General features: G+C 26.3%; 1 protein-coding gene across 3 annotated transcripts in view; it reads left to right on the plus strand.

The window, feature by feature from the left end:
* Window positions 1-8,942, plus strand: part of LOC142330204 (guanine nucleotide-binding protein G(q) subunit alpha) — a 118,341-nt gene extending 109,399 nt beyond the window's left edge. For all 3 annotated transcript variants that reach the window (XM_075375334.1, XM_075375331.1, XM_075375333.1), the window contains one exon: window positions 8,504-8,942. In XM_075375334.1, coding sequence (XP_075231449.1) covers window positions 8,504-8,586 — 83 coding nt within the window. In that variant the 3' untranslated portion in view covers window positions 8,587-8,942. The remainder of the gene's footprint in view (window positions 1-8,503) is intronic.
* Window positions 8,943-20,486: the final 11,544 nt, after the last annotated feature.

Consider the following 20,486-nt stretch of genomic DNA (forward strand, 5'->3'; position numbering starts at 1 on the left):
CATTTAAAATAAAAAAAAAATGCATATTGTAATTTAATAGGCGTACAAGGAAGTCATGTGGTGTCCACATCAAATCTTCTTTTAGTTCATCAGCCTTTCTATATTTCTAAATTATTATAAATACAGTAATTTTATAATTATTCTTTAAAAGATGTTCTGTAACATTTGAAGATTTATTATTTCCTTTTTATAATTGTTAAAGTGCTCTGAAAACCTTTTTATAAACAGACTGGTAGTTTTACCCATGTATATATGATTGTAATCGTTACATATGAGTTTATAAATTCCACAAAGTTCAAATTTGTTAGTAACTTTGTTATTTCATAAAACATATTTTATTGGTTTACTCTGTATGTAAGAAATGTTAATATCCATTTTTATGAGATATATTAGTGATATTTATATTATTATTATTATTTTAATATTTAAAAGTAATAAATCTATTAGGTTAATAAATAAAGTATTAGCAAAGTATACTTTCAGTGCTACATTTAGGTAAGTGTTCTTACCTTTTTACTCTGACTGTGTATGGTGGTTATAATATTGGTTTAAATTATTTTATTTGATACAGTAGTAAATACAATATTTGAAAAAAAGGATATATATATATATATATATATATGTATGGTTGTGTGTGTGTATATATATATATATATATATACACACACACACACACACACACACACACACACACACACACACACAAGGTCTGTTCAGAAAATAACCGAACTTTATTTTTCTAATCTTTATTATTCATTTTACAGATGATTGGTTCTTGTCCCCTTCCAAGTACTCTTCTCTCCTATTCACACACTTGTCCCAGCGGTGTTTCCACTTTGCGAAGCAGTCCTTGATAGCTTCATTTGAAATGGCCTTTAAGGTCCGGGATAAATTTGGTTTAATGTCATCAGTAGTCTCGAAATGGCATCCTTTCATCACTGATTTTAATTTCGGAAATAAGAAAAAATCACAAGGAGCCAGTTATGGTGCGTAGGGAGGCTGAGGAAGGACAGTCATCTGATTTTTGGCACAAAACTGACGAATTGACAAAGCTGAGTGTGCCATTGCATCGTTGTAGTAAAGGAACCATGAGTTGTCTAACCAAAGCAATGGTCTCTTTGCGGATTTTTTCATGTAACCATTGTAAAGTGCCTTGTTAGTATGCCTTGTAGAACAGTTCACTGTTTAACCTTGAAGGCAAGAATTCAAAATGCACAATTCCATTAAAATAAAAAAAATAGAGACATCACTTTGACATTGGATCGAGACTGACATGCTTTCTTGGGTTGTGAAAACTTTGCCAATCCATTGTGATGATTAAACCTTTGGTCCCAATGTTGTCGCCGTAAACCCAGCTTTTGTTTCCTGTTATGATCCTTTGCATGAATGTTTCATCATCATGAACTTGTTCAAGAAGTTGCCGACAAACATCCACTCTATATTCTTTCTGCTGTTCGGTTATCAAATGAGAAACAAACTTCACTGCAAGTCGATGCATGTTCAATTTTACAGTCAAAATATCATGGCATGATCCAGTCTATAAAATTTTTTTTAATTTTTAGCTTCTTTGTAAGTTTTTTCAATTTCTTTCTGAGGGCATTGTGGTTAAACTGCTAGCGGATAATCAGGAGTTGACTGTACAATTTTCAAAAGTAGTGTATAATATTATTAAAATGATAACGAGACAAATAAATTTCTCAGTAACATATTTTATTGTAACAGGAATCATGTTAAGTCAGGAAAATGGAAAAAACAAGCAAAACAAGAGATAAAGAACAACACATTATATATAAAAGAGAGCAGGGGGAACTACGCCTGTTTATCTCCTTGAAATCTGTTTTAGCTCTCTTGTAAACCCTATTACTCATTCCCAAAGTACCATTATTTTTAGGCATTCATCAGATGTTTACAGAAGTTAACCAACTCCTGATTGGTATCATAGAGTAGGTGGAGCAGAGAGAAAATTAATGAGTGGGAATGGTATTTACTTTCAGATTGCCTACTGATTACATAAATTGGAGGAGTTCTGCTGTCATATTCAGCATTGTTTCTTTAAAATCATATACTTTAGTATTAAGTAATAAATTGTATACTGTTATTTAGGACTTCAGAAATGTTACACATTCTTAGAAGAATTCAGGTTAAAATTGTAAACTTCATCCTGTACAACTTGATTATTTTACAACATGTGACACATCTTTGGAAGTAACAAAGATAAAATTCTGAAAGCCAAGACCGGACTTTGCAAATCAGTTTTCAAATACCATCCAATTAAGCAATGCTAAGTGCAGCTTCTACGCATACTTTAATAATGGTTAATTAAACATCAGTCACACTTAAAGAATGAAGGAAATGCATAAAACTTTGTGAAACCTGTAAATGAGCTTAGAAAAATTTGGCTCTGTTCCATCTCTTACTGTTCAAAAATAAACTGTCTACTTAAAATAGAAGAAATGAGGGATTATATTAATTTTAGATAGTGTAAAATTCCATGATCATTCTAAAATAAAAAATTATTTTTTGTAATAATGGAACTAAAAAGTAAAATACAATAATTTTTAAATGATTTCAGATTTAGGACCAGATTAAGGCTTTGAAAGTTGTTGATCATTTATATTTGGTAATTATTTAAAAAAAAAAAAATAATTGTATGAAACTAAAAAATAATTTTTTATTGTGGGAATATGGAATAGACATTTTGTGGAATAAAAAATTCTATGCGTGAGCAGGGTTTAGGCTGAGAAGTCGACAGAGTGGATCTGCTCAAATATGTGAAGATTTTAAATAAATACTAAAACAAAAGTACTATTAAAAACACATTATTACAGCTCATATTTATCTGTTTACATTAAAATAAATGTTGAAAGTTTGGTTTTTTGAGTTATTATTTAAATTCTCATCTATCTAGTAATATTCTTTTTGTGAAAGAAATATTTTAATTCTATTTTAAACTGGATTATAATGCATCTCAGTATGTGGTCCTTTGCAGTAAATTTTTTCTGCATGATGCATAGAAATTAGTATGCAAATTTCTATTTCTGTTTTATATCCATTTCTTAACATTCTCAGAGCTGATAAATTTTATGAATGACATTAAATCCTGGTTGTTTTATGTTTTTAAAAAAATGTTCAATTTTAAAAATTATAGCATGAAGTAGTATTTTAAAGACTACTTAAAAATTGTTTAAATATTATTTAAAATGAAATTTAAAAAAAATAATAAATAAAAAATGTAAAAATAATAGCAGGGTTTTTCAAATTAAGTAAATAATTTTGAAATCATCATTGAAATTTTAGTAAATTTAAAAAAGACACTGTTATTGTAATAATCATTTCCTTGTATATTTCAATCATAATTTTATATAATACTTATTATTTTTGTGAACTATAATATATTCTCAGACAATTAAAAAAATATATCACAATCAGTGTATTTGATTACAGTTTTAAAAATCACCTGCAAAAAACATCTATTGCTTATATGTATTTTCCCTACTTTTTAACTTAACCTACTTTTTATCTTAAAAAAATGTGTATTAAACTCTTCAACAAACAATTTTTGATATTGTTTTGGCACAATTTGAAGCACTTGAAACACAAAGTAACCGAGCAGTTAGGACGCCACCATCTGGTTTTTTCTGTGTCTGTATTCTTATAGGTTTCTTAGTGTTATCTCTAGTACATTATACACTAGCCTTTTTTCTGTCCAAGGAATTTTTTCATTGAAATACTAGACAGTAAATCTATTATAGAAACTTATGTGGATGTTAACATCCTGCCAATTTGCTAGTTTTATACGCTAATATAAATTTAATTTGCTAGTTTTGTACACTTATTTTAAAATGATTTTTGTGATTGTTTTTCTGTGTATAAAATTTATAAATAAACTAGTTAGAAAATTACAAAACAGAGCAAAAACAACTTTTTTCAACACCACAATGAAAATAAAAGAACTCACTGCTACTTATGCAAGACTAAACAAATCAATAATTGAAGATGTAATTAAATTTCATCTACATATTTGTAAGTTTTGTGATTAAAAATAGATTAAACTAATTATTAGAGTAAAAAGCAAAACTGTTTGAGTAATTGTAACAAAGCAGAATATAAAAAAATGAATACATACATGATCGTGTTTTTTATTTCCTTATAATACTAATAACAACCTAAAGGCCATATACATATTAGCCATGAGCTCTTTAGAGGTAGCTGTGGAATGAGACTGAAAAACCCCAGCAATGAATATTTGACCACTGAATAAATAAAATAAATTTTAACAACTCAAAATAAAATACTTAAGTTCATACGTAAGTTCATACTTACTTTGAAGACTGTCAAAGCATATACTTGAGCTCAAGACTGAAGGTGTTAAATAAACCACAAACAAAATCAAATTTGTGGTTCTATGATTTGAACTCATATAGCATATGCTTAAAACAGGAGAAAAGTCCTTATATTGTAAACAGTTTCAAAGGATGTATGAGAACTACTTATTGAATTGTCAAGTTACATGCCACAAAAGTTTGAATTACTTATTACTTATCAACACATCCATACATAGCGATCAGAAATATTTTTTCATTACGCATAAATTCATGTGGCAGTGAATAGAGTAAAATATATAAACAACTATATTGATTGATGCCTCTTAAAAAAAAAAGAAAGAAAAACTACCATCATTTGTTTTAACTGGTGACTTAATATATATTGTAAATATATTTTTAATGCAATTAAATGTGTGTAATGCTTTGTTTTCAAATATTTGCAAATGGGTGTATAATGTGCAACTGGATTCTTTTTTATTTCTATGCTGACTGTATAACAATAGCATGTTCTTATAAAAACAGCTTTGATCGGATTGCTTGCTTAAATGCATGGTAGTGTTTTCATTCTGTTGAGGTAAGTTTTATTTAATATTTTTATATTATAGTTTACTTAATGGAAACATGTTTTTAAAATTAACTTTTTAATTTTGTATATTTATCGATCGTAATAACTACTTTGATTACAAAGTAAAGAACCCAGTTATATGTATTTTCATATCTACGTGACCTTGTTATTATAGTTTCATATTTAGTACTAGGTAACAACTTTATTAGGCTTATTTGATGGAGTATATGAGAGTTTGCAAATAGGTGCAAGTTACTCTTTATAATTCTGTCTACACCTTTTAATACAGAAAATCTTTTAAATAAGCAGATTAATTCAAAAGAATTATAATGTTCTTCATAATTTTATATTTTAAAAACAATAAATAATGCTGTAATCTTCCTTCCGTGAAAAAAAACATTAAGGAGCCCATTTAAACAACAAGAAACAGTATTAAATTAATAAAAAAATAATAACTGCATTCTACCACTGTGATGCAATTTGCCAAACAGTTTATTGCCGAGCCAACATAGGTGTGTCAGTTTTAATTTACAAAGTTACAATTATCAACTTAAGAAGTTGATAATTTTAATTTACCCATAGTAAAGATTATATGCTAGACAAAAAAATAAATAAATGAAATAATTTTATCTAAAATCTATAATAAAAAAAAAAAAGTAAAATAGTACCCGCATAACAAAGTTATTGTTTTGTGTATTTTAACTAATCATAATGGTTTTATTTGGTTTGACATCTTTTAAAAATAATTACCATCCGATACCAGACTTAGAGGAAAATGAGAAATAAAGTGAAATTTCTTTTTTCCTTTATCTATGAACCAAATAAATATATGTTTTAATTCAATTCCATAAATGACCCCTTTATTCTCTTCATCATGGGACTGACTGTATAGTGAACAACAGGTTTTCTTCCTTTGAGAAAGTAATCCTGACTGGTACCTCTTGTATTTCGGATGCTTCACATGCATCATGGCCATAAAAAACAGGTTTTATAAAGCAACAGAGTAATGAATGGGTTCAATACTCTGTAATGTTCCCCTTCACATCATTATTTAGAAGGGGTAAATATTTCTTGTATAAAATTCCCAAAACTGGCTGTATAGTGATCAACAGGTTTTCTTCCTTTGAGAAAGTAATCCTGACTGGTACCTCTTGTATTTCGGATGCTTCACATGCATCATGGCCATAAAAAACAGGTTTTATAAAGCAACAGAGTAATGAAGGGGTTCAATACTCTGTAATGTTCCCCTTCACATCATTATTTAGAAGGGGTAAATATTTCTTGTATAAAATTCCCAAAACTGGCTGTATAGTAATCAACAGGTTTTCTTCCTTTGAGAAAGTAATCCTGACTGGTACCTCTTGTATTTCGGATGCTTCACATGCATCATGGCCATAAAAAACAGGTTTTATAAAGCAACAGAGTAATGAAGGGGTTCAATACTCTGTAATGTTCCCCTTCACATCATTATTTAGAAGGGGTAAATATTTCTTGTATAAAATTCCCAATCATATACAGTATCTTCATAAGGTAACTATGCACCTTTCACGTATTGTTACATTTCAGCTTAAACTTACAGTACAACTTAACAGTAAACTAAACTTACAGTACAACAGTAAACTTAGCAGTACTTACAGCTTTAACTTACAGTTGTTGGAAATGGTTCCTCTGAGCATCCACATATATTTCTTTTTGTTCTCAAAAACTTTCACAATTTGTTAATATGGAATGTAATTGGTGAAATCCCAAATGGCAGTTTGAAGTTACTGGAAGCTGTGATGAGGGTTTCCTCAGTTAACATAACATTTTGCATAACCCCAGAAGTAAAATTCCAGTGAATTTAAGTCTAAAAAAATGAGGTGGCCACAAGCTTGTAGAAATTATTTGATCTCCAAAAACCTCTAGCAGTAACTTCATGAACTGTTTACCTGTGTGTATGGTCACGGTGTCTTGTTAAATCCAGGCATTATTAATTTTATTTTCGGTTAGCCCTCTCATGAATTAGTAAATGATTTCACAATAAAGAGCTGAATTTATTGTTTCTGCAAAGAATATTGGGCCAGCTATTATTCTTCTCATGGATATTGCAATCCATATTTCAATCTTCTGGTCGTGTAACTGAATCTCATATATGACGTGTCGGTTGCTGGCAGATCGTAAATGTGAATTCTGTGTGTGCACATACTCTGATAAATGGGAACATGCCTCATCAGTATAGAAAACATACTAAAAGATATTAAAATTGTCTGATAGAAACTGTTGATACCATTCAAAGTATTGAATTCACTTAATGTAGTATGAGACAGAGCTTCCTTATGTGCATTTGCAACACCAATGTTTTTCTGTCAGGTCAACATTTGCATGGATTTGCTGGGACTACTTGCATAGCAGCTTAAGTCTTGTAATTTTTCTTCATTGAGTACTGATTGTCTCAGTCTTCGCCCATAGCCCTTTATCAATTCTGTCTTCCTAAATTTCTCGATAGACTCTGACACTATGTTGATTAGGAAGCAATTACTTGGAAATGTAACTGAAAACTAGTCTTTCATTGTCTGTGTATTCACCATGCTCATGGTAGAAGACATATCCAACAAGAAATATTTGCTGTTCTAAAGTTCACACCATTTTGAGCGCGCACAGAAAGGTCTCAGTTGTTCAAAGGCAACAAACACAATAAACAGCAAAGAACCCTACCCATCTTCTTGACTCAAGTTACCAGCCTGACTGGCTCATTAAATAAACTACTGACAATGCAGTATTATTGACCTTTGCTGAAGACATTACTTGCAGTGCACAGAATATCATCATATATGTAATCAATGTAAAATCGTGTTTATGTCGATTTATAGTTCGTTTTCAAACATTTTACAACTGATACTTTTCTCTAGTATATTCAAATTATCTTTTATCTAATTAATTTTGGTTCTGTTTAATTTTTGTAAATATAGCTACCTACATGTATATATTTTTTTAAATGATTGAGTAATTTTTAACTAATCCAATAAAAGATGAGGTTCTCAAGTCAATCTACTTGTTCTATTTTTTATTTATGTTTAATACACAGTGTATTATGTAGAGGAAGTTTTTCATGATATCCCATTTTCAGTTCTTTTCTTGGTAATTTAATTGGAAGATTTTATTTTCATGAAAAACTAAACCTTTTTTGTGGTTATCAATGCATAGTATTGCATTGTTATACATTATTGATATATTCGCTGATTTCATAAGTGTTTTTGCATGAAAATTCAAGATAATTAGGTAACACAAAGTAAATAATACACAATCATTCCCTTATTACAGGAGCTTTAGCTTCCACTTTATACTTTGCATTCCTTTTCTTATATTTTTCGTCTTTGTATTACTTGTAAACAGCCTTTTTTATACTGGAAGCATTTTTATATATATATATACCCATATTTTAAATAAAAGTAAAATTAAAAAACTGACTGAATTCTTACCGCAAAAAAAGTTGAATTTTTTTTTTGTTTTCTTGAAATATTCTTTGTTAAGAGTAGGTAAATTTTAATTTGAAGAATTGAAAAAATCTTTTTCTTTTAGTCTTTTAAAAAACAAATGTATTAATATCTTGTTTTTCTTAATTTTGTTTAAATAGACACTGAGAACATCAGATTTGTGTTTGCGGCTGTGAAGGACACTATTCTACAATCTAATCTTAAAGAATACAATTTAGTGTAATATGATGAGTATGAATATTACTGGTGGACCACAAATGCACACACTCATATACACTACTCGTTATTCGCCATTGCTGGTTATGACCGATGACAGATTTATTATGAAATTTTATTATTATATTATTATGATTATGGTTTTTATTTTTATTATTTGTTTATTTTCTAATATTAATATTTAATTTTAATGAATGAACTACTACTGGGTTAAGAGTGAGAATTCATTAATAATCATCAATTATTTATTTAATAGTTATTAATGTAATTATATCATTTATTATTATAATTATTATTGTATTTATAATGGTTTTATTCATAAATATAAACTATGATGATTATTGTAATTTTGTAATCATTCATCTGTCATCAAATACATTTGTTATAAATCATAATCATTGCATTAATAATTTTTTTCTTTTGATTTACCATTATTATTTTTATTCGTTTGTTATTTACAACAGCATTAACTGCCAGTTAAATGTGTTAATAATGAAAATAAATAAGTAAATAATATAATATTTAACATTAATGTTTATAATTATATAAAAATATAATAGTAATTGAAAACCTAACAATTGAGCTATGCATTATTGTTAAATTTTTATTTATTATTTTTATGATTATGATTACAATGATAATTATTATTATTGCTATTATTTTATTATTAATATTATTATTCTAATAATTATTATTGCCTAATGCTTGTCGTATAAAAATTATTGTTTTGTCATCAATCTCTGTTGCCACTATAAATTTTTGTTTGTTTGTGTATTTATAATAAAGTCATAATTGTAATGTTTAAAATTAACATAATATTTTATATATCATTATTATTATAATTATAAAAATTATATGTATATTATATATTATTATGTTTTAAATATTATTTACTTATTGTTATTTACTGTTATCTCTACTTCCGTTTTGTTGTAATATATTTAAATAATTTTAGGATGAATAATTTATTGTTTAATTCCATTGTATATTTATATATATGTTTTTTATGCTGTATTTTACGACTGTATGTTTGTATTTTTATGAATGTATGAACATTGCATAATTTTATGATCTTTTGTTTTGTTCTTTTTTAGTATAGAATAAAATGAAATAAGTTTTTTAAAATTTGGGAAGAATTTTCCATTTATCTGTGCAAACCATTGTATATGGTACTATTGCTGTCAGGTTAAAGTACATAGCACAGAATATTCTGTACATTTATTATAATTTTCTGTAGGTTTTATTTTTTCTCTTCATGATAGAGTTTGTTATTTTGTAAGTATGCGTATAAAATTTGTTAATTTTATGCAGAAGATTACTCACAAGTTCCTGATAATTATTCTGTGAAAAGTCAATTTACTATAAATCTCAAGTAATATTGGAATATACTATTACTATATAATCAGTCCAGTTATTTGTATTATAATGTGAAGATGTTATAAATAGAAAATCCATATATTTATTATTGCAGGAGAGGAAATATAAACTGTTGTGGCGAAATATATTTAATGCATTGACTTTCAGTCTGCAATGTGGAATACTTAAGTGTATCAATTGTCGTGGTTTGTCCTTTTGTTAGTCCTTTAGGATGACTTCTAAGTGTTCAGAAGCCACCTATCTTATGTTAAACTTTTTTTTTAGTTTTTCCTCAAATACAACCAGTAAATTAGTTATATTAAGTAGATCGTGATGAGGTTTATCAAATTATTAAATTACTTGTAAATTTTTTTGTTTTTATTTATTAAACCCAAATGAAACATGTTACCTATAGATTCATCTCTATTAGGATTTTCACTAGTAAAGAAAATATCTGAGGCTATTTACATAGAATTTCATGATATAAACTGTTAATTCAAGTAACTTTGTTATTGAATGATTCAACTCTTACCTTCTGAAGAAAAGAGAAGCTGCTTATAGGAAGCATATAACAGCAATGTACTTCTTGTACTGTGCTCTATATATATATATATATATTTAATTAAATTTTTATTTCATTGTTTTTTTTTTTACCACAAAATATGTGTTCACATGGAATTTATTTCAACTGTATAATGAGGAAAGTTTGTCTTGCCGGTGTGAAATAAAGACTAGAACCTCAGTGGAAGTAAAATTTTAAATCCACTTTTATTTTTTGTTGCAATGTTAAAAATATAGTTTACAGCACAAATGATTATGTATGTGTGACTTCTATAAGAAACATAGAAAATTGAAAAATATATATTTATTTATTTTTTCTAAAGACTTAAATTTATATGAATAATAAACATTTCAATTTCTGATTTCTATATTTTTAAGGTAATAAACTAATTTAAAAAAAAATTAATCTAGTTAAACAGGTTATGGAAATTGTTTACATTTTATAATTAAAAACAAAAAAAATGTATGAACTTTATAGTTTTATCAATTTATTTATTTGGTGATGGTTAATTTATGTTTATATAAATAAAATAAATCATTATTATTAATATTTGTCTTCCACAAATATATAAATAGTACTGTCAATTCATTAATTAGCAAAATTAATTTAATTATTTATTTCTGTGAGAAAATAAACATTTTTAACTCTATAATTTTGAGCTAATAGATCATAGAATAATTAGTTTGAAATTCATGTTATTTTTTCCCCTTAAATGCCAATTAAATTGGTTAGATCATTTCTTAGGAATTTACCCTCACCGGTATTTTAGAACGTAATGAAATTTATTATTTTCAAAATTTTAGTAAATAATTGTTCCATATTTATATCATGAAGTACTATTAATAAAAAGTAATGGTATGATGAACAAACTTAACCTACTTACAACAGATATGTTGTTCCTCTGAAGGAAAATTATGTTATCGTTATCTATATTCTACAACAAATTAGGGAAACCTTTATACTTGTTTGTAGTTTAACCCTTTAATATGTATTTTACTTTTTGTCATTCTTTCTGTTTTACCCATCTGTATATTTTTCATATAATTTGATGATAAACTTATGAATAATTTGGCTAAAATTATTTTATAATTGAAAAAATAGTTTTTACCTAAATTAAATTTTACAAGACTTCAGAAATAATTAAAACGTCACTTAACTTAAGCATATATTTAATATATTAAAAACAACGTTTTTATATGATATGTTTATTTAAAGAAATATATAAAATAAAGTAGTTCAAAAGTTTCTGCAAAGCACTTAATAAATGCAACAAAGAACCCAAGCAGCAATTGCTGATTTACTAAAATGTGGACCAAAAGGAACTTTCAAAAGATCTGTTTTTGAAAAACTCTTTATAATTTTTTTTATGTATAGTAATATAAAGAATATTTTTTATTTTATAATACTGCTTTTAGTTCAGGACACTCTCTTTTGATTATAATCATGAGAAGACACTATATATATGATAGTATGTCAAAATATGATCAGAATATGGCAAGACACAATACATTGTTTATCCAGGCAGTGTTTACAGTTCAGAATAATGTATTAAAGGGTTAAAATTTACATTATTTTCTAATTCATCCTTTAATTTTTTTCCATGAATTATTTAAGAATTTTTTTTTTAATATAGTAGGTATTTAAAGTAAACATGGTTTATTTGTTTATGGTATAGAGTGTTTAGTGCCTTTGTTTTACATAAAAATCTATTCTAATTTTTTTTTTTCTGTAATTAAAAGCTATATTATTTCATTTTAAATGTAATATTGCTTGATTTTTATTGAAATAATATGTTAATTTTTATTAAACAGTTTTTTTTTTAAGTTACATTAAAAATATATATTACCTGATATATCATACATTTTTATATTAAAACAATCTTTTCTACATTTTAATTTATTTAAGGGTGGTATATAATTTCTGTATGATTTTTTCTCATGCATCATTTATAATTAAACCTGCTTTAATATCGGTATAAGTACCAGTTTTCTTGAATTCAGATATTAAACAATCTGTTATCTTTGAGATTCTTAGTTGAGCTGTTATTTGTGGTTAGGAGGGGGCAGGAATCACAGCAATGGTGCCATCCTGTTTTTCAACATAAGTAATTTATTTTAAAATAATAATTGTATAAGATGATATGGTGTGAGCATGGCCTATGATTGTTTGTCGATTGTAATATTCACAATGCTGAAAGTTCTTTACTTGCATGATTTTCGTGATATTTCTTTTTTTTACTGGTATTAAATTTGAGATTTTAAATTGTAATACTTTTTATAATTAAAATATTTGTGGGTAGTATTTGGCTATCACTAACCTGCTTATTAATAATTGTGTTAGGTTGGATTTTTCTTTATTTTTTTTTTTAATAAACATATTCTATATTGTTGTTTATATATTTATAAGTATTGTGTGCAATATTTTTCCCCCTTTTTTTGTTTGAAATAATTCTGTTTAAGTTTAAAATATTATTCCATCTTGTTCAGTTAATTTATACATTGCTTGAACTTATTTATTTATTTCTGTTTTATCAGTATACAATGTATCATTTATAAAAATGAAATATTTTGTTCTGAATGTAATATATTATTTGTTGTTAATCATGGGTTTTAATTTTGATTATTTATTATAAATTTATTAAACCCTGTTCATTATTTTATTTAGAAAATGATGATGCTGTGTGATCTTGATAGTAAATGTTCATAATCGAATTGTACGAATTGAACTGTGTTAGTTTAAGTGATAAATTGAATTTTATCATCTTGTGCTTCATGCATTAGGTTGTGTTATGCGTTCAAGTGTCCATCTTATTTTTGCCCAACCGAAATTTCTTTCTAATTAGTTGGTATTGTTATGTATTCTTCTAAATTAAGAGAACCTAGATTTATTTAAAACGAAGTTTTTTTTTGGGGGGACTGAAGAAATAATGTTAAAATTAAGTATTTTTTATAATAAACCAAACTTTTTGTATCTAAAAGATCACTTTTTTGTAATTGCTCTTGTTTTAGTTTTCTTTTTTAACTAGCTGTTCAACTTTATGGTGTTTACATTACGAGTATTAGCATATGTACGTAATGCATACTTGTATAGTGTTAATATATTCCTATACTTTATGTTATGTTGTATTAAACATGAGCATAATGTAAAGTAATTTATAATTTTCAATGTAGCATCACCTTTTTCTTAATTTTCAATATTTATTAAATTAATGTGAAAGGTGTTTACACAGTCTATGGTGTTATTATGTTTTGCATTTTACTGTGTTCATTATAATCACTGTATTAGTTTTCTTTACATATTTAAATTTTTTAATCTAAATTTCTATTATTTGCCATAATTACTATCTCCTTAATTTTTATAGAATCAAAACCAATGTGGAATAAAAATTAAGTTACTAATTTAATAGTTATTTTGGATCCTTGTAATTTTAGGCTAGTCCATTGATCCTGATATAATTCCAGGTCTGGAGTAAAAAGAGATTATTCCTAAAAGATAAAAACAAAAAGAAATCAGAACCAAATTCTTATTATTAGTTGTATAATGTCGGATATTTTTAGTCTCGTAAGATGTTTGTATTAGCTGATGTCAGACTACATTTTATTCCTTCATTTATCCTCTTATATTTATTTTTTCCTGATTTTGGCCTCTCTGGACAATGTAAAATAACTTTTCATGATCTCATTTCTTTTTTTTCCCCCAGTATTCTTTTATTCTCTTACTGTGCAATTCCTTTCATTCCTCAATCAACAGTCTAGATGTTTTCTTAATTCTCTCTCCCCTGAAAACCCTTAACCTTAATATTGTTTTAAAATATCTTTCATTAAAAATATATTTGTAATATTTATCTCATATCCTTATTACAGACATTTCTAACTATTTGTTACTTGTCTTTATGTTATTATTGAAATGTTAAAATATTCTCTTTGTTAGTCTATTGTTATAGTGAATAGGTGTCCATAGAACATCATTCCTCTCTTTTGAATGGTATTGGTTAGTTTTTCCACGTAGAGATATAACTCTTGGTTATGTCTTTTTTTACATACATTTTCCATTCTTTCTCTTCCATTTATTCTAATTCCCCTTTCTTGTTCAATGTTCAACACTCAGACACATACAGAATTTCTGGCTTTATTAGAGTATTGTAATGTCTGATTTTAGCATTGATTGATGTACATCTTTTGTCATTTGGTAAACTCTCTTCATTTCATTCATTCTTATTCTGTTTGCTTCTTTGTCTAAACCATTGGGCTGTAGAAGTTCCCCTAGATATTTAAACTTCTCAACCTTATTTACGCTACCAAATTTTGTGTTCAATCTTCTTGATGCCGTTTTGATGTTGGTTATGTACTCAGTCTTTCAAATGATATCTGCAAACCATTTCTTTCCAAAATTTCCCTTGAGTAGATCAATTTGTTCTGTTGTGTAATTGGTGTTTTCTGAAAATATAGCCGAATCATCCACGAAAGCTAAGCAATTAATTTCTAAAGTTTTTTTTTATATCTAATTCTTACTTTATTCAAACTTTTTTTTTTATTTGCTTTTCTTATTCTCAGATTAACTTTTCCAAAATAATATTGAATAGTACTAAAGATAAGCTATATCTTTGTCTCAAACTTGTCTTGATGTCAAAAGATTTAGATAGCTCCTAAAAATTAAATTTTTGATGTTGTATTAGTCAAAGTTAGTTTAATTAGTTGTAGTTTTTTATCCGTTTCCAAGTTCCTCCAAAGTTGTTTACCAGTTGAATTGTAAACTTTTCTGAAGTCTTCAAAGACTATCACTAATGGCTTACTTCTTAATTTTCCTGTCTTGAATTAGTTTTAAATTTAGAATTTTCTGTATGCAGGACCTTTTTCTAAAACTGCCTTGGTACTCCATTTTGGATCATTCACTAGTTCTTCCAGTCTTTTCAAAGAAAGCTATCGAAAGTACCTTATATATTAGTGGCAAGAGAGAGATTCCTCTGTAATTGTTCACATCCGCTTTACTACCCTTCTTATATAGTGAATGATTCAACAATTCCCAGGTACCTCTTCCATTTCCCATATGCTGTCTAACAGATTTCTTCTATATTTCTATAGAAATATTTTCTTTTTTTTTCTATATTTCAGCAATTATTGAATCTTCTCTAGAAGCCTTAATATTTTTAAAATTTTGTATTATTTCTTTTATCTCTTTTAAATTTGGCAGCCTAGAAACAGGATTGTCGTTTTTGGATTGATAAAATCAAATCTTACTTTTTGCTCTTCACAATTTAAAAGAATTTAAAGTACTCTGCTAGAACCTCACAGTTTTCCTTGTTTAGAGCCAATTTCCCTTTTTTTTTTCTGGAAACATAAACTTGGTGGAATGTAATCTTTTAGATTGGTTCTGAAAATTTTATAAAAATCCCTGGTATTGTGCTTTTGAAAATCTTTTTCTATTTGATTTAACAGTTCACTATGATTCTTTTAGTATTTTCTGATTATTTTGGAAGTTTGTTTTCTGACTGATTTAAACTTTTTGTTGCTTAGTGGAATATCATTTTTTTCCAGTTCTTAATCCTTTGCTGTAGTACTTCACATTCTTGACTCTCCAAATATGTTTCTTCTTTTTTTTTAAACATGATAGCTTCTTTCATGATGGAAATGTCCATCTTCTTTAATGCCTCCCCAGTTTTGTGTTTCCCTACAAAGTTTGTTTTGGAAAGTATTCAGAAAAGAGTTTAACAATCTGTATCAAATTTTATGATTTTAGTTGAGTTGTATTTTTCATTTCATTTTAATCTTAGTTAAATAATGGTCCATTTCAATGTTTGCTTGCACCCTTTGTTACTTCCACATTCATTATTTCCTTTTGATTTCTTTTTGAAATCGCAACATGGTCAACTGGAATTCACCCAGATTTGAATTTGGTTATTTCCATGTTTTTTTGTTTCCTGGATAATTTTTTGAAATTTGTTGACATATATTTTTAATTAAACGTTTTACAATGATGATATTCTTTTTCATTATTTTATGTGCAGAGTAAAGACCAACCAACAACTTTCTTATAAATTTTTTTCACTAAATTTGGGCATTAAAAGTCCCCAAGTAAAATTTTTCCATTTTCTTTTGGAATATGTACAAATTTCATTTTCTAAAAACTTCCAGAAGTCATCAACTTTTTCTGGATTTGTACAATTATCTACATTTACAGGGGTGTGACTGTTGACTAAAGTATACATACGTTTTAGTTGCACATTTTACTGTTAACAAAGATAATCTTTAAGATTGAGAGTAAAAATCTATTATTTGATTTAATATTTTTTTGTTTACTACAAATGCTGTACCCAAGTGGTGTATTTCATAATTCTTTTTCCTAAAAATTCTGAAATTTTCTGATTGTATTGCATTCTCATTTGTATATCTTGTTTCTTATAATGCCAAAATTTGTATCTTTCAATCTTCTAAACTTTTGATAACTTATTTTAATTTTATTACTTTTAATATCAAGTTAATATTTAAGGTTCCAATGATTTTTTTTTTATTTTTAATTTTGACAGAGTTTCCAGAAGGCTCAGACTTGTTAAAGTATATTCAGGTTCTCCAAAATCTTTACATGATTGTGTTGCTGAAAGCAATGATGGTGGATTGTTGTTTCCAATTATCACCTGTAGTAATTTTTTGCTTAAGATGCTTTTCCATCTTTCTATGGAAGAGCTATCATTAGGTCATTACCCAGTCTGCAACCTAGGGACACGCCCTGTTGCCTGCAGCTAGGCTCCCAATTCATAGGGCAGGGCATCCTTTAATATTATATATATAATTTTTTTTTTATTCTTTTCCTGTTGTTTGTAAGTTGCATTATAGATTTAAATAGGTAAATCTGTAAACCTAATTCTTAATTTTAAAATACTTGTTTCCAAATCTTCACTTTATTCAGTTTATGGCTTAAAAATTGGTTATTGTCAAAAATAAGTGTGTTAAAAGATTAATTTAATTCTATATATGATTTAAAAGTGGCTATTTTCACTGTTGTAAATTAAGTCTTTAATTATTTGTTTATTATTGAAAGAAACAAGAAATTGATTGTAATTGCACTAACATGTGTAGCAGTGTTGCAATTTTAATATTTTCTTGACTGAAATTTTTTGTATGTAATATAATATTTATGTGACAGGTGTTATTTTATTTAATGTCAAATAATACTGAATTTTTTTTAATGCATAATTTTCTTTTTTATTGTTGCTGGCGACAAATTTTTACTTCATAGTCATCAAAATTTATGTTTCAGTTGTATTAACATTATATATAAAAGCTTAATCAATATATAATTTTCTCTGTTTTATTTAGATCTATTCTTGCCTTTAATTATTATTATTATCATTATTATAACTATTTTTATTATTTATATTATTATTATTACTATTATTGTTACTGTTATAATTAAATTTGTTTGTCACAGTTGCTTAATACATCTAGCCTACTATATCGGACAATTTTTTTATTGTTTTATGTTTTGTTTTTATTTTTTTACATCACTTGCTACTGCTGCATTGAATCAAGTGGTAGTGTATGTAAAAAGTAAATAGATGAATAATGTATAATTATAAAGCGTGTGTAATAGTTGTACGGTGTTATTAGAATAACATTTTTAAACTTGCAAGTTACCAAGTACGTACAATTACGACTTAGTCATTTCATTTATCACACCATCATCGTGTCTACCAGCACCGTACTAAACTATTATTGTGCGCTTCTACTATCGTCAGTGCCCAGTGATAATGTGAAAATTTTATGACAATTTATTATTGTCGCTATATTATTATTATTACAATTATTATTGTTATAATAATTTATTATCATTATAATTATTATTATTATTTTTAAGTCAGGACTCCAAGTGTGAATTTTTGGTGCCGGCTAACTATTTAGTGAATTAATAAATAAAAATATATATATTTACAACATATATATATATATATATATAATAAATATATATAAATATATATATTTATTATACATGTCTTCAAATATTTTTTAGAAGACTATTACGTGAACTTTACCAAAAGTAAGAAAAATGAATGTGGAGATATTTGCTGATTAATAGCAGTATGTCATGTGCGTATGTATGTGTGTGTTAAAAGTATGTAAGTTTTGTATGTATGTTTGTATCTTTTATGTAAAACTTGATATGTAACGTTGGTATAATGAATTAATTAAAAGTCTGCTATAATCTTTGACCTAATATTGTATTGAAAAAAAAAGTAATAGTAAAACATATAATGTTTCCTATTAGATATATTTTTATTTTCCTTTAAAAAAAAAATTAATTAAAGTGACATTAATTTTTTGTCTTTTAGCTCTTTAAAAATTATTTCAACTGTTTTTATTATATCTTTACATTCAAATATTTTGTTTACTACTTACTATTTATATGTTTTACTGTGTTATATCATCTTAGTTACCGTATTAGATGTAGTAACTATAAATAAAAAATATTTATAATAATATGGTCAAAATAAAGTTTTTGTTACTGCAACAGAAAAAAAAGTATATTTTTACTTAAAAATTTTTATTTGTAGTATTATAAAATTCTTTAAAAAATATATATATTGTTCTAAAGTAGTAAATCAAAAAAAAAATAAATAAGTAAATAACAACTGATAATATATGACAATAATGTTTTGTGGTTAAAAATTTTAATAATTGTACAATTAATTTATGATTAAGTTTTCTATATGTACTACTTTTTATACTTAAAATTTGTTTAATAATACTGCATAATACAGTGCATATATATTAGAGCCCATGGTTAAAATAGATGTAAACTACTGAAGATAATTCTTTTTTCACCAGTTTTTTCCTTTTAGATTATTTAATTTACAATATTATCTGTATTTGTTTCTATTTTTCCATTTTAATAGTAATCTGCTGACAGGCTTATAATTTTTTAATACTCTTCACATTATATTTTCTTCCTCTTTTTATACTTGCCCCTTTATCCCTTTTCCTTTTTTCTTTTTTCCATTTGTTATCAGTCTGTAATTCTCCCAAATATAATACACTTCTGGGATTTATTTTATTTCTACTCAAACATTCCGTGTTTTTATTATTTTTTTTGTACAATAAACTTAATTATCCATGTCAATTGAGAATTTATTTTACCCCCCATAGTTATGAGACCCCTCATGAATACTTGGTCGAGAAATAGGATTTTATGTTGTCAGGCAATAATACCTATAGCATATAATAATCTAAATTAAGCATTTATAATTTTAATGCATTATTTTATGTTTTTAAAGTACATTTTAATATAACATTATTAATGTTATTTTACCATCATCAGTAAATTTGTTTCTTTGGAACATAACCTACACAAATAAGTTTTTCCTTCACTAGGAAAATATTTCTATCTGTGGACATTTTAGCAAAAATAAAAGCAGGCAAGGAACTTTCTCTAAAACATTTTCTTTCTGCTTTCCATAGGACTGGTAAATTATAAAATTAGTGATATAAAGAATTAGTCTCTTTTTGTTTATTACATTCCTCAAAATATTAAATTTCATCTGCAAGAAATTAACAGTTAAGCTACATCAATAAAAACGTTATTCTCATCATTCTTATATAATTATTAAGAAGTAAATTCGTTTTTATTCAACAGGTTTTGAAAGTTTTGTAAAAATTCTGTCATGGCTGCAGAAATCTTCACTCAACTTTTAACCTTGAACTCACAAATTCTGTGATATGCCTTTAAAAAAAGAGCTGACATTAAGAGTAAACTATAACTTTATCAGTAAATCAGCAGTAGGTACTGAGCTAAACTATACGTGGATAATTGCAAGTTTATAGAATATTAATTTTCTTAATCTGTTAAAATTTTATTTTCTAGTTTAATTACAGATTTTTATATAAAATTATGATTTATGTATTTTATACCTCATTACATTTAATGCTTTACTTTATAGAAACAACGAAGTTTACTGATGCTATTAAAATATTGGTTGATGACAGCTGATTAGTTGTTAG

This window comes from Lycorma delicatula, chromosome 9 (genome assembly GCF_047948215.1).
Source record: "Lycorma delicatula isolate Av1 chromosome 9, ASM4794821v1, whole genome shotgun sequence".
NCBI classification, from domain to species: Eukaryota; Metazoa; Arthropoda; class Insecta; order Hemiptera; family Fulgoridae; genus Lycorma; species Lycorma delicatula.